General features: G+C 38.3%; 1 protein-coding gene across 6 annotated transcripts in view; it reads left to right on the forward strand.

Annotated features, from left to right (window-relative positions):
- The window catches only part of CHL1 (cell adhesion molecule L1 like), a 239,844-nt gene that overhangs the window by 187,269 nt on the left and 37,736 nt on the right, over positions 1-14,839 (forward strand). For all 6 annotated transcript variants that reach the window (XM_083354273.1, XM_083354272.1, XM_083354275.1 and 3 more), the window contains 3 exons: positions 1,086-1,210; positions 12,842-12,943; positions 13,173-13,370. In XM_083354273.1, the coding sequence (XP_083210399.1) occupies positions 1,086-1,210; positions 12,842-12,943; positions 13,173-13,370 (425 nt within the window). The remainder of the gene's footprint in view (positions 1-1,085; positions 1,211-12,841; positions 12,944-13,172; positions 13,371-14,839) is intronic.

Raw genomic sequence — 14,839 nt, forward strand, 5'->3', positions numbered from 1 at the left:
AGAAATAAGGAGAAATTTCCTATTTGAGAGAACAATTAACCAATGGAACATCTTGCCTCCAGAAATTGTAGGTGTTCCATCACAGAAGATTTTTAAGAAGAGATTGGACAGCAATTTGTCCAGAATAATATAGGGTCTCTTATTTATTTATTTATTTATTTATTTTATTTAATGGGACTTATATGCCGCCCTATCTCCCGAAGGACTCAGGGCGGCTAACAAAAAATACAAGTAAAAATGCAAATATTAAAAATTAAACTATATCTATAGCCCCAACTACAACCAATAAAACCTTAAAACCATATTAAAAACCCCTTATCCACCCTTTATCCATTCCAACAGTCCAGGTCGGCCTGTTGGAAAAGAAATGTCTTAAGGTCACGACGAAAGGACCGGAGGTCTGGGGTCATCCAGGTGCCCCCACAGAGAAGGCCCTCCCCCTGGGGGTCGCCAGCCGACATTGTCTGGCCGACGGCACCCTGAGGAGGCCCTCTCTGTGTGAGCGCACAGGGCAATGGGAAGTCGTTCCTTGCAGCAGACAGTCCTGCAGGCCCTCTTACTTAAGCACAGGGTTAGACAAGGACTTCCAAGGTCCCTTCCAACTCTGTTATTCTGTTAATTAAAAAGCTGTGTGAAAACTAATTAAAGGGCAGGGAGAGGGCTTTCAGGGTGCTGACCAGCCCCACAGCTGCTTGCTCCAATATAAGCCACAGGCAAGGATCAAACATGGTAGAGCCTTGTTTTTACACCTTTCTGAAAGGGCACCGGGGGCCTGCTTGACCTATGTGGGTAGAAAATTAGTTCTTTATTGTAGTTTTACATTATAGTGTATTATTTCTATATTAACATAAGCTGACAATTCCACTTTTTAAAGCTTTTAAATTCTACACACACACACACACACAAACACACACACAAGCCTGTATGTACATTGAATTTATCTATAATATGCAAATTAGATGAAAGATGAGCTGCTCTTCAAAAGACTGCTTCACAAGCAAAAACCTGCATATCTAAATGGTTCAGGAAAGTGCAAAATACGTAGTTCTAGTGTATAGATGTGCCATTTGTATTTTCCCTTACAGAATAATTATTAAAAAGGATACATTGGTTATACAAAATGTGGGCCCAGAAGATGAGGGAGTGTACACTTGTGAAGGAACTACGTTGCTGGATAGCGCCACAGACTATTCCCGTGTAATTGTTCTGGGTAAGTGAATTTTGTTCTTCTGTTCACAAACTAATTATTATTGCCAGTTTAAATCCCTTTGGGTTTTGGGGGAAACCTATTCTTAGTGCATCTCTGCAAATTAATGGTTTCAATTCCCAATTTTGGGCCCAATAACAGTGTTAGTTTGGTTCGCTAGAGTGAAATTCCCTAAGTTCTCACATAATCTTCAGATTTTTCCCAATCTCCTTTTTTGACTGGATGTAGAAAATAATGAAGATGTCAAGGTTACATGCATTACATAAATAGAGATATTAAAACACTTTCGTTTTTGAATTTACTGTATTTCTTTAACCAATTTCTAAGTGTAATTTTATCTCTTTAGTCATGTAATTCAAGGCAGTGCACATAATATCCCCATCTGTCAGCTCTCCAGGGTAAACCAGACAATAGGCGTGACTAAATGAGCTAAATCTAATTTTTTGTCAGGCTACATGAACAGAATTTTGAAAATCTGAAAGTACAGACTTCCCCCACCACTTTTTTTAATTGTTTCGACCATTAAGGCCTGGTTTTTCCTAAGTTTCTTTGTTTGATGGTTAAACCATTGGGGGTTCCTGCCTCCCTTGCAGCAGCTCTTCCTCTTGGTGGTATTACACCATCCAAGGCATTTGCCAGAGCCAGGCTGCCTTAGCTTCAGCAAACTGAATCTTCATAGTAGAGGCATGACATAATGCTACCAATGGAACTGAGAATTTAAGGAGGTGATTGAGCATGAAGAAAATGTTGCAAATACTTATAACAATTAATAATTGCAAATGCAGCATGGAAACAAATCAAACATCCCTTGCAAATATTTGACAGGAGATAAACAGTGCAAAAATTGATTAAACAGAATGTGTTAAAGGAAATGTATGCCACTAAGTTCAAACCTGACCTCTAGGGAGAAGGAAGATAGAAAAATAATAGCTTAATTAAATATATTAAACAAAGCTGTTTGATTATAATTCCAATAGCTCCATTTAATATTACAGTGACTCAGTATACTGTCACTTAAATTATTTACCTTGAATGTGGATATCCTGGCTTTTCCAGCTGTTAAAACATTGTTCTTTATTAAGTTTGAACACATTTTCAGTTATTTTTATAAAGAGCCTTGTGTAATTTTGATTCATTTGCAGCTGGGTAAAATTAGTCTTTTCCTTTTACCTCCCTGGAATTGCATTAAAATCATATTTAGCTGCCAATTTCAACACAGGACCGAACATGCTATATCTATTCTTTTAGCCTTAGCAGAAAACCATGTCTTACTGGGGTTTTTTTAAAAAGGATCTTGGATGTCTATTTTAACAATCTTTAATAGTCAAGTATTTATGTAGTGTTCTTCTCTACATCTATTTCACTTTTTTCCTGATATTAGGGCAGTTGCTTTATAAGAGTCTGTTTGTGGCTGAGACAAGACATAAAATTTGACCTTTGTTGGGAACTTTTCTAGCTATTACAGCAGAAATATATATTTTTCACCATTGGAGCAGAAAGAAATATATGTCATACATAAAACATACATCCAAATTACCACTAGAATAGAAATGAATTTTGCTTGAAGCCAATATGGAGCCAGAAAAAAGAAAGCCCCTTATTCTTTAAAACTAGAGGTCTATTTGAAATTATCTCACTCTTTTGGTTCCCAGTGCTCTAAATAGTCTGACAATCCTCAGAAGTGAATTTTCAGAACTGATTCCTACTGTGTTCTGTTTTTGTTGCTGTTTTGTTCTATGGTTCACATTTGCAGCTTTCCAGATAAATTCAGTTGTTTCTACAATATCCAGGGCTTTTTTTTCTCATAGAATGCTCAGAACAGCGTTCCGGCACCTTTTTTTGCAAAAAAAAAAAAAAAAAAAAGCTTTTGCACAAGCTGTGCTGCTATTGGCTTAAGCCTATTGCAGGCTTTGCTCTTTTATGACTCATGGACTTCAACTCCCAGAATTCCTGAGACAGCTATGCTATTGGCTTTTGGAAGCCAATAGGAATTGCTGCTGAACTTGCCAAAAGACCCGGCAGGCAAATGTTGCACAGGCAAGTTGCAGTGAAGGCAGACAGAAAATAGATAGCTGCTCCCCAACTACACCATCTCAACTAGGTAAGTAAGATATTATTTGCAAATAGGATATCCAAGTATGACTCAAGGAAATTTTCCCTGCATGGAGGGAGTAGTTGTTTGTTTCACTTTGTTTTACTTTTCAAATTGCTGTAGGGAAGAAATGATAATTAGAAAAAGGCAGGAAGTTTTTTTATTAGGAAGAATTCATTTATCCCATGCTGGATCTTTGGGAGCTTAGTACCACCAGCACAGAACATTTGCTTTTCTGAAACTTCATTCAAATTCAATTCCTGATAGGGGCATTTGAAAAAAAAATGTTATTTATTAAATTTATATGCTGACTACCTCACCAGGATGACTCTGAAGTCAAGGAGAGGACTTGCAACTTCTGTTTGTAGTTATCCACGTTTCTGCACATTGAGATAATCGGCCATTGTACAAATACAGACCCTATCATGCTTTTATATTTATATGGTACAAATACATTACCTGAAATTTTTGGAATATGTAAAAAATTTGAACCAGCCCAGAAACTCATTTCCCATTGTTTGTGTATATAGAAAGTAAACCCTGAAATAGATTTGGAAAGAGCAAGGACTTTGATTAAATGGAAATGTTGCTAAGCAAAGAACTGTTGAGTTAATTTGCAGCTGTTTCTGCTGTTTTCTTTTTATGTGCTTATGATTTTACATCACATTTTAAAATCAGCCAAATTGAATAGGAATAAGATTGTGACTGAAAGAATACTAATTCTGAAATATAGTAAATATCTTTAACAAGTAACATTAAATTTAGCTTTAGTGTAATTTGCTTGTTTACTGTAGGTAAAACTGGAAATTATATTTCTAAAGCATTAGTTTGGATCATTGGAAAGAAAAAAAGATTTAATATTTATAATTCAAAAATATAAATATGCGAGAAACATATTTTTAAAGACCTTTGCAGCTTGTTCTCATATATACCCTGCCACAAAGGAATAACAAAAATTATGAAATTTAGAATCTACCAAGCTTCCCTCCCATGGACAGAAGACAATCCATGGGAAATGTGAATCCATAATCCATAGCTTTAGCAGCAATAATAAATCTAATTATGCTATGCATATTTAAGTTAGCCAAACCCTGGAGCAGTGGTAGCACTCTTCTATCACAATGGCAAGCCCTTTAAGTTTATATAGTGTTAATCATAGAAGTGAAGAAATGAGGAAAACTGGTTAAAGAAATTGTTTGATCCAATAGTAAAATTTCATTGATAATTGATGAATCAACCACAATAAGCAAAAAAACTACCCTCATAGTATTTGTTCAATGCTGTATCGAAGGTATGGGAATGAATTCACCAGTAAATTTGTTTTTGGACTTGGTAGAACTTGAAAAAGTAACAGCAGAAGGAATATTTGATTCCTTACTCCAATGTCTTTACTCTTATGGGATGACAGAAGATTATTTGAAAAAAAATATTTGATTTCTCTGGCATACGATCGCGCCGCTGTGATGATGGGATGTAAAAGTGGAGTGAAAAAATTGCTGTCAGAACGTTTTCCTTCTATTATAGTTTGGCATTGTGCTAATCACAGTAGAATTATCAGTAGGTGATGCTGCCAAGGAAACTTCAGGAATAAATAGATTCCAATCATTTATTGATAAACTGTATGTCATATACCATGCTTCACCAAAGAATAGCAGAGAATTGCATTACTGTGCAGAATTACTGGGGACTGAGCTGCTGAAAATTGGAATTTTAAGTACCCGATGTGTGTCATCTAGTTGCGTACAGTTTTGACTGTATGGAATAATTTTGAGTCCCTTGTGTATCATTTTGAACAAGCAATGCATGATCCTACAAGAGATAAAAATGATAAATGCACTTATGGTGGCTTGAAAAGAAAAAAAATAACATCTACAGAATTTTTATTGGACCTAGGATTGATGTGTGACACTCTCCAATTGTCAGATTTACGTTTGGATCTACAAGACCACAACATCGACTTGTATAAGGCAAATAAGAAAATAAAAATACTGGTACAAGTTTTTGAAGAAAGAAGACAGAACTTTGCGCCCTATTATAAATGTGCTGTTGCTGCTGTAAGTGATCTTCATTTCGTGGAGTTTTACTTCACAAAAGAGATTCAAAAAAGGATCCTCCCATTGACCCAAGTATATTTTATACAAAATTGAAAGAGTCAATTTTAAAAAGATTGTTGTTGTTGTTAGCTGCGAAGTCGTGTCCGACCCATCGCGACCCTATGGACAACATTCCTCCAGGTCTTCCTGTCCTCTACCATCTTCTGGAGTCCATTTAAGCTCACGCCTACTGCTTCAGTGACTCCATCCAGCCACCTCATTCTCTGTCGTCCCCTTCTTCTATTGCCCTCGATCTTCCCCAGCATTAGGCTCTTCTCCAGGGAGTCCTTCCTTCTCATTAGGTGGCCAAAGTACTTGAGTTTTAGCTTCAGGATCTGGCCTTCTAAAGAGCAGTCAGGATTGATCTCCTCTAGGACTGACCGGTTTGATCGCCTTGCAGTCCAAGGGACTCGCAGGAGTCTTCTCCAGCACCAATGTTCAAAGGCCTCAATTCTTTGGCGCTCAGCCTTTCTTATGGTCCAACTTTCACTACCATACATTGCAACTGGAAAGACCATAGCCTTGACTATACGCACTTTTGTTGACAGGGTGATGTCTCTGCTTTTTAGTGTGCTGTCTAGATTTGCCATGGCTTTCCTCCCGAGGAGCAAGCGTCTTTTAATTTCTTGGCTACAGTCCCCATCTGCAGTGATCTTGGAGCCCAGGAAAATAAAATCTGTCACTACCTCCATTTCTTCCCCATCTATTTGCCAGGAATTGAGAGGGCCAGATGCCATGATCTTGGTTTTCTTAATGTTAAGCTTCAACCCAAGTTTTGCACTCTCCTTCTTCACCTGCAACAAGAGGCTCTTTAGTTCTTCTTCACTTTCTGCCATTAGAGTGGTATCATCTGCGTATCTTAGGTTGTTGATATTTCTTCCGGCAATCTTAATTCCAACTTTTGATTCATCTAGCCCTGCCTTTCTCATGATGTGCTCTGCATATAAGTTAAATAGGCAGGGCGACAGTATACAGCCTTGCCGGACTCCTTTCCCAATTTTGAACCAATCAGTGGTTCCGTGTCCAGTTCTCACTGTTGCTTCTTGACCCGCATATAGGTTTCTCAAGAGACAAATAAGATGGTCTGGTACTCCCATCTCTTTAAGAACTTGCCACAGTTTGTTATGATCCACACAATCAAAGGCTTTAGCATAGTCAATGAAGCAGAAGTAGATGTTTTTCTGGAACTCCCTAGCTTTCTCCATGATCCAGCGTATGTTGGCAATTTGATCTCTAGTTCCTCTGCCTCTTCGAAATCCTGCCTGCACTTCTGGTAGTTCTCGATCCACATACTGCTGAAGTCTAGCTTGTAGGATTTTAAGCATGACTTTACTAGCATGAGAAATGAGTGCAATGGTGCGATAGTTTGAACATTCTTTGGCACTGCCTTTCTTAGGAATTGGAATGTAAACTGATCTTTTCCAATCCTGTGGCCACTGTTGAGTTTTCCAAATTTGCTGGCAAATTGAGTGTAGCACTTTTACTGCATTGTCTTTTAAGATTTTGAATAGCTCAGCTGGAATACTGTCACCTCCACTAGCTTTGTTGTTGCTCAGCTTTTCTAAGGCCCACTTCACTTCACATTCTAGGATGTCTGGCTCGAGGTCAGTGACCACCTCATTGTGATTATCAGGGACGTTAAGCTCATTCTTGTATAGTTCTTCTGTGTAATTTTGCCACCTCTTCTTAATCTCTTCTGCCTCTGTTAGGTCCCTGCCATTTTGGTCCTTTATCATGCCCATTTTTGCATTAAACGTTCCCTTCATTTCTCCAATTTTCTTGAAAAGATCTCTGGTCCTCCCTATTCTATTGTTTTCTTCTATTTCTTTGCACTGTTCATTTAAAAAGGCATTCTTATCTCTTCTAGCTATTCTCTGGAATTCTGCATTCAATTGGGTGTATCTTTCTTTTTCTCCCTTGCCTTTCGCTTCCCTCCTTTCCTCAGCTATTTGCAAAGCTTCCTCAGACAGCCATTTTGCTTTCTTGCATTTCTTTTTCTTTGGGATGGTTTTGGTTGCTACCTCTTGTACAATGTCACGAACCTCTGTCCATAGTTCTTCAGGCACTCTGTCTATCAGATCTAATTCCTTAAATCTATTTGTCACCTCTACTGTATATTCAACAGGGATATGATTTAATTCATACCTGACTGGCCTAGTGCTTTTCCCTACTTTCTTCAGTTTAAGCCTAAACTTTGCAAGGAGAAGCTCATGGTCTGAGCCACAGTCAGCTCCTGGTCTTGTTTTTACTGACTGTATAGAGCTTCTCCATCTTTGGCTGCAGAGCATATAGTCAATCTGATTTCTGTGTTGACCATCTGGTGATGTCCATGTGTAGAGCCGTCTCTTGGGTTGTTGGAAAAGAGTGTTTGCTATGACCATCGTATTCTCTTGACAGAATTCTATCAGCCTGTGCCCTGCTTCATTTTGCACTCCAAGGCCAAACTTGCCTGTTATTCCAGTTATCTTTTGGCTTCCTACTTTAGCATTCCAATCCCCCATGATGATAAGAACATCATTTTTTGGTGTTAGTTCTATAAGGTGCTGTAGTGCTTCATAGAACTGGTCAATTTCATCCTCTTCAGCACTGGTGGTTGGGGCATAGACTTGGACTACTGTGATATTGAATGGTTTGCCTTGGATTCGAACTGAGATCATTCTGTCATTTTGAGGATTGTATCCCAGTATTGCTTTTCCTACTCTTTTATTGACTATGAAGGCTACTCCATTTCTTCTGAAGGATTCTTGCCCACAGTAGTATACCTGATGGTCATCTGAATTAAATTCACCCATTCCTGTCCATTTTAGTTCGCTGATACCTAAGATGTCAATGTTCAGTCTTGTCATCTCTTGTTTGACCACGTCCAGTTTTCCTTGATTCATGGATCTTACATTCCAGGTTCCTATGGAGAAAAAATCTTTGCAGCATCGGACTTTCCTTTCACCACCAGACACATCCACAGCTGAGCGTCCTTTCGGCTTTGGCCCAGTCGCTTCATTCTTTCTGGCGCTACTAGTACTAGCCCTCTGCTCTTCCCCAGTAGCATATTGGACGCCTTCCGACCTGAGGGGCTCATCTTCCAGCGTCATATCGTTTTGCCTTTTGGTACTGTCCATAGGGTTTTCATGGCAAAGATACTGGAGTGGGTTGCCATTTCCTTCTCCAGTGGATCACGTTTTGTCAGAACTCTCTGCTATGACCTGTCCGTCTTGGGTGGCCCTGCACGGCATAGCTCATAGCTTCATTGAATTACACAAGCCCCTTCGCCACGACAAGGCAGTAATCCATGAAGGGGTTAAAAAGATTACTTGATAGCAAAGAGGATGAGTTGGTGTATTGGTCTCGTGTACTTGATCAAAAACATTGGCCTGAAGATGTTAATACTCAACTGACATTTGGAGAAGTGGAAATTAGAAATTTATCAATCAGACTGCAACTAAATGAAAGAGAAATGATTTGTGGATTCCGTGAATACACTCTCAAAAAGACATATCCAGAAAAACTGTTGCATTTGATACAGACTCTGAATACCATTCCTATTTCTTCAAGTGAATATGAACGTGGGTTTTCACAGATGAATCTAATTGCCACCCCAACAAGAGCTTCGTTAAAGACTAAGACAATTTCAGCACTTTTGTTCATCAAACTTGTCGGACCACCTCTGAGACTTTTTGATCCTTCACAGTACATTGCTCTGTGGTTACTCAGAGGATGACATTCGGCCATAGATACTAAGAGCAAGGAAAGGAGTCAAGAAGATTTGCCAGACGAGAATTGGACAAAAGTTTGGAATTTTCTATGAACATTTGCCTTGAATACAATAAATTAAATGTACTTTAAGAACTGAATATATAATTGTTTAATTATATAAAGAAATATATAAATAAAATTATATAAATAAAAGATTAACAAGATGAGAGTTCCGGCACCTTTTTTTTTTTTTAGAAAAACAGCCCTGACAATATCTGTCAATCTTTAAAGCATTGCAGGGGTAGATACAATTACATTCCTTTGATGTAAGGATAAAGAACATCAGATAGTGCTTGCTGACTGAGGGTGAGCTTTTTTCCCCTCTACACTATTAGGAAAAATGAAAAGCTATGGGTACAGCAAATATATCAAAAAGGGCTCCATGATTTGTGCTGCATTTTCTTGTGAAAGACACATGCATGTTGAAAGAGGAAGCAAGACAGGTAGCCAGTCTGACGGAGTAATTTTGTCACCTGCAAACATGGGGAATTGTGCTTTTCTGCCACTGAAGGACACCAAACTGAAGATGGGCTAAGTAGCTTGCGACCAAAGTCAAAAATAACAAAAAAATGCTTCTTTCAACATATAAAAAAAGAAAAAAGTTAAGGAAATGATTGGTCCATTAGTGGGGGAAAGTGGCAAGAAGGTGACAAGCAACAGGGAGAAAGCAGAACTATTTAACTCATTTTTTGCATCTGTCTTTACACAAAGGGAAAAAAACAGTCCCACCTACCAAAACCAGTGCCATAAAAAACAGAATAGAAACGCAAGTTAAGATAGGCAAAAAAAATGGTAAGTGAACACCTGTCCAGCCTAGACGAGTTCAAATCACCAGGATCAGATGGATTACACCCCAAAGTTCTCAAGGAAGTGGCAGACGTGATCTCAGAACCACTGAACTATATTTTTCAAAGATCCTGGAGCACTGGGGAACTACCAGAGGACTGGAAGAGAGCTGATGTAGTTCCCATCTTCAAAAAAGGGAAAAAATAGATCCAGGAAACTACAGACCTATCAGCTTGACCTCAATACCTGGAAAGATTCTGGAAAAGATAATCAAACAACAAATCAGTGAACACCTTGATGCAAACAAAGTCATCACTAAAAGTCAACAGGGGTTTGTCAAAAACAGATCATGCCAGACAAATCTTATTTCATTCTTTGACCAAGTGACAAAATTAGTGGTCCAGAGGAATGCTGTAGATATAATTTATTTGGACTTCAATAAGGCATTTGATAAAGTAGATCACAACCTTCTACTTGATAAGATAGAAAAATGTGGGTTAGATAGCATCACCACCAGATGGATTCATCGCTGGCTGACAGGCCATACTCAGCGTGTGGTCCTCAATGGAACTGCATCTACCTTGAGGAAGTGTGTAGTGGGGTGCCCCAGGGCTCTGTTCTGGGCCCAGTGCTCTTCAATATCTTCATTAACGATTTGGATGAGGGGATAGATGGGGAAGTCATCAAATTTGCAGATGACACCAAGCTGGCAGGAATAGCTAATACTCCAGAAGATAGGCTTAAAATACAGGAGGATCTGGACAGACTCGAACACTGGGCGCTATCTAACAAAATGAAATTCAATGGTGAAAAAAGTAAGGTTCTACATTTAGGCAGGAAAAATCAAATGCACAGGTATAGTATAGGTGGTACCTTGCTCAATAGTAGTAACTGTGAGAGGGATATCGGACTCCTAGTAGACAATCACTTCAATATGAACCAGCAGTGTGCTGAAGCTGCCAAAAAAGCCAACACAGTGCTAGGCTGCATTAACAGAGGTATAGAATCAATATCACGTGAAGCACTAATACCACTTTACAATGCTTTGGTAAGGCCACACCTGGAATACTGCATCCAGTTTTGGTCACCATGATGTAAAAAAGATGTCGAGACTCTAGAAAGGGTACAGAGAAGAGCAACAAAGATGATTGGGGGACTGGAGGTTAAAACATATAGGGAACGGTTGCTGGAATTGGGTATGTGTAGTTTAACGAAGAGAAGGGTGAGGGGTGACATGATAGCAGTGTTCCAATATCTCAGGGGTTGCTACAAAGAAGAGGGAGTCAAGCTGTTTTCCAGGGCACCTGAGGGCAGGACAAGAAGCAATGGATGGAAACTAGTCAAGGAGAGAAGCAACCTAGAACTAAGGAGAAACTTCCTGACAGTTAGAACAACTAAGCAGTGGAACAACCTGCCTCCAGAAGCTGTGAATGCTCCAACACTGGAAGTTTTTAAGAAAAGACTGGACAGCTATTTGCCTGAAATGGTATAGGGTTTCCTGCCTGAGCAGGGAGTTGGACTAGATGACCTCCAAGGTCCCTTCCAACTTCAACTTCTTCTTCTTCTTCTTCTTCTTCTTCTTCTTCTTCTTCTTCTTCTTCTTCTTCTTCTTCTTCTTCTTCTTCTTCTTCTTCTTCTTCTTCTTCTTCTTATTATTATTATTATTATTATTATTATTATTATTATTATTATTATTATTATTATTATTATTATGGCTTCTGTGGTTTCTTCTGAAAAACAGATGTAGCTGCTGCTTTAAAGCACAGTTGAGTTTGAGGAGGTAGCTTCTCTTAGATTCTTAAGATGAACTTGTGAAGCCCTTTTGAAGTTTATTGTAAATCGAAAAGCCAGGGCTTCAGCTAGTAATAAAGAGGGACCAAGTGACAGTAATTGTGAACAAGCTTAGTGCTTTACCACTGATAGTAAAGAACAGCTTTTGTACTTGAATCAAAGAAGCAACTTCCATGAAGTTTGACAGATAGCATTATATAAGCCCAAGTTATTCCACTGTGTGGGATGATTCTTCTTTTTTCTTGTAGGGACTGTTGCTGAGAGCTACCGATTCATTTATTTTATACACAGTAGGCTAACTGATCAGTTTTAAAGACATAACATATATTTACAGTAGATGTTCCAAATGCCACCCTCCCACACATACACACAAAGCAACAGCTGAGGGATGTTAGAGGTTTTCTAACTCATCCCCACTTGTTCCAGGATTGAATTCCTTCTAGCCATTTCATCTGTCCTGGGTCCTTTGCTGCTCTTTTTTGGCCTTGCAATGCTTGATCCTACCTCCATTTGTTTACTTGGTAATTTCTTGACTGGTGAGGCATATAGGCTCTGTGCCCTGCATCGGGCAAATCTCCTTTGCACCCCAAAGTTGATCCTATTTTTGGTTAGCTGTAGTTAATGGAACCCCAGCTGGGCAAAGTCAGTCAGCAAAACAGGACTGCTGAGATATAACTATTTTTAGATAGCTTCAATCAAGTAAATCTAGGTGTTTTAAACTTTTATCTCTTTACTTTCATTTCTTCCTTGGGAACACAAGCCCTCCTACTTCTGAAGCCTCTGTTCCGCTGTCTCTATCAAGTCTAACAGCAGACAGCCTAAACCTAACTCTGATCATGCTATTTTGAATCATAGGGATGGACGGGACCTTGGGAGTCTTCTAGGTACCCTGATTTCTTCTGATTCTTAAAGATAAGCTAGTTATAGGCCCACGAAACCAGGAGTTAAGTTCTTTACTTTTATCAGCTGTGTCAGATTTTAATTTCTTGAATTGTTTCTCAACTTTAATGCAACCTTCTGGGTTGCACAGAACTTTGTTGATAAATATCATTATGGTTTGCTGAGCTTAAAATTGCCTACTGTGTTTAAAAGTCATTCTTGCATTTCTTTCCTATTTTTTAGATGTCCCTGACCCACCAGGGGACCTCCGACTCTCCGAAAAACAGGCGAGAAATATTAGATTATCTTGGAGCCCTGGAAGCGTTAACAATAGCCCAATTAATGGTAAGAAGGATTCTTCTGCCACAGTCTGGCTTTTATGAAGCGACAGTAAATAATTAGCCTTGAATTAACCATATATCCTAAATGAAAGCACCGCCAAATTAATTTATTGTTGAAGGTCTTTGTTGCTAATCATCTTTTTCGGTACTCATCTGCCTGGTTCCAAGGTGGTTTGCTTCTTTAATTCACAGGCTTTGCTTATTGCATTTCCCCCTCCCCCTGTCCTTTCTAGAGTCCATTGTGGAATTTGAAGAAAACCGATGGGAGCCCGGAAAGTGGCAGGAATTAATTAGGCTTCTAGAAAACGACACTACGGTTGTTTTACCACTGATCCCTTATATAAATTACCAGTTCCGTGTTATATCTGTCAATGCAGTTGGGAAAAGTAAGCCCAGCGAACCATCAGAACGATATGAGACACCTCCAGCTGGTATGTATTGTTAATTGCTTTGTACATAATTATATTGCAACGGTGAAGAAGGTATACTGATGTGCAATGCACCTAATATATTATCGGAGTGGTTATTTTGCATTTGACAATTTGGTCTTTTGGTGAGGAAAGAAGCTAAATACACAACAGAAGATTATAAATGCTTTGGTTTGTTTGTTTTTGAACCTTTTTTTTTTACTTCCTTGTGTATTCTCTTAATTATGAATTGAGGGTTGAATGTGTTTGATTTTTTTGAAAAAAAAATTCTGGTTGTCATTCTTGGAAAAAGTTATAATTGAGCTGGAAAAGAGAGATCACACAAGTAAGTACAAATGAAAGACTAGTCCTTCCTGGATGATCTAAGGAAGGATGTCATATAACAGGGGTCCCCATCCTTGGCAACTTTAAGACTTGTGGACTTCAACGCCCAGAATTCTGGGAGTTGAAGTCCACAAGTCTTAAAGTTGCCAAGGTTGGAGACCCCTATCATATAAAACATAATTTAACTAAAAAGTAGTAGGAAACATTTTATAGACTAAATGTTTATGTTGATTCTCAGTCATTTAGGTTATGATTGTCCCAGAGGTGCTTTTTCAAGAGGCGACTGGACTGTCTTTGTTTTTCCTTGAAGACCTTCAGCTTCTCATTCAAAAAGCTTCAGTCAGAACTGAAGAAGCTTCTTGGATGAGAAGTGAAACGTCTTCAAGGAAAAACAAGGAAAGTCCACTTGCTCGTTGAAAATGCACTTTTGAGATCTTTTAGACTACATATCCAGCCACAGTAAATTTGTTACAATTTTTAAAGTTTAAAGAAAGAGATATAATTTAGAAAGTAAGTGAGTCTCTTCTTTCTGGAAAAAAAGATAATTCCTAGGTAGACTTAATTATTGCTACTGTTCATCCTCCTATGAATCTGAAGAAGCAAACCATACTAAAAATTCATTTCCATTAGGACCGTGACATAATTTATTTTAATCTCCACTGGATACTCTTGTTTTTTTTATGCACAAAAAATTCTAATGAAACAAACAAAAAACTGTTTTACTTTTCTTTACGTTTCCATGAACTGATCTGCTTTGAAGGGGTCCTAGGGTGTTATGAATAGAATTCCAATTAACTTGAACTTCCTGCAAGATTTAATGTGATTTATATCAAATTCAATCCCACCTTTCTTTATACCCGCATGATTTTTGAATAGGACTTATCAAAACATAAATATTTTTTATTAAATGATTAGTCTCTGACAAATTTCTGTTCACAACCAATTTTTCTTGGTATAACAGGAAATAATTGGTTGCTGAAACAAATGTTTTGAATGACTTATTGATTTATATTCCCCTGATAATTGTTAATGTTGTTTTTGTATTTCCCTGGCTTTCCAGTTCCAGGCCTTATATTAATGATATACTTTCTGTTTTTCCAATGCCACTGAACCATCTCTTTAAAATAATTCCATTAACATCTGCTGCT

Source organism: Vipera ursinii (assembly GCF_947247035.1).
Source record: "Vipera ursinii genome assembly, chromosome: 2".
Classification (NCBI taxonomy): Eukaryota; Metazoa; Chordata; class Lepidosauria; order Squamata; family Viperidae; genus Vipera; species Vipera ursinii.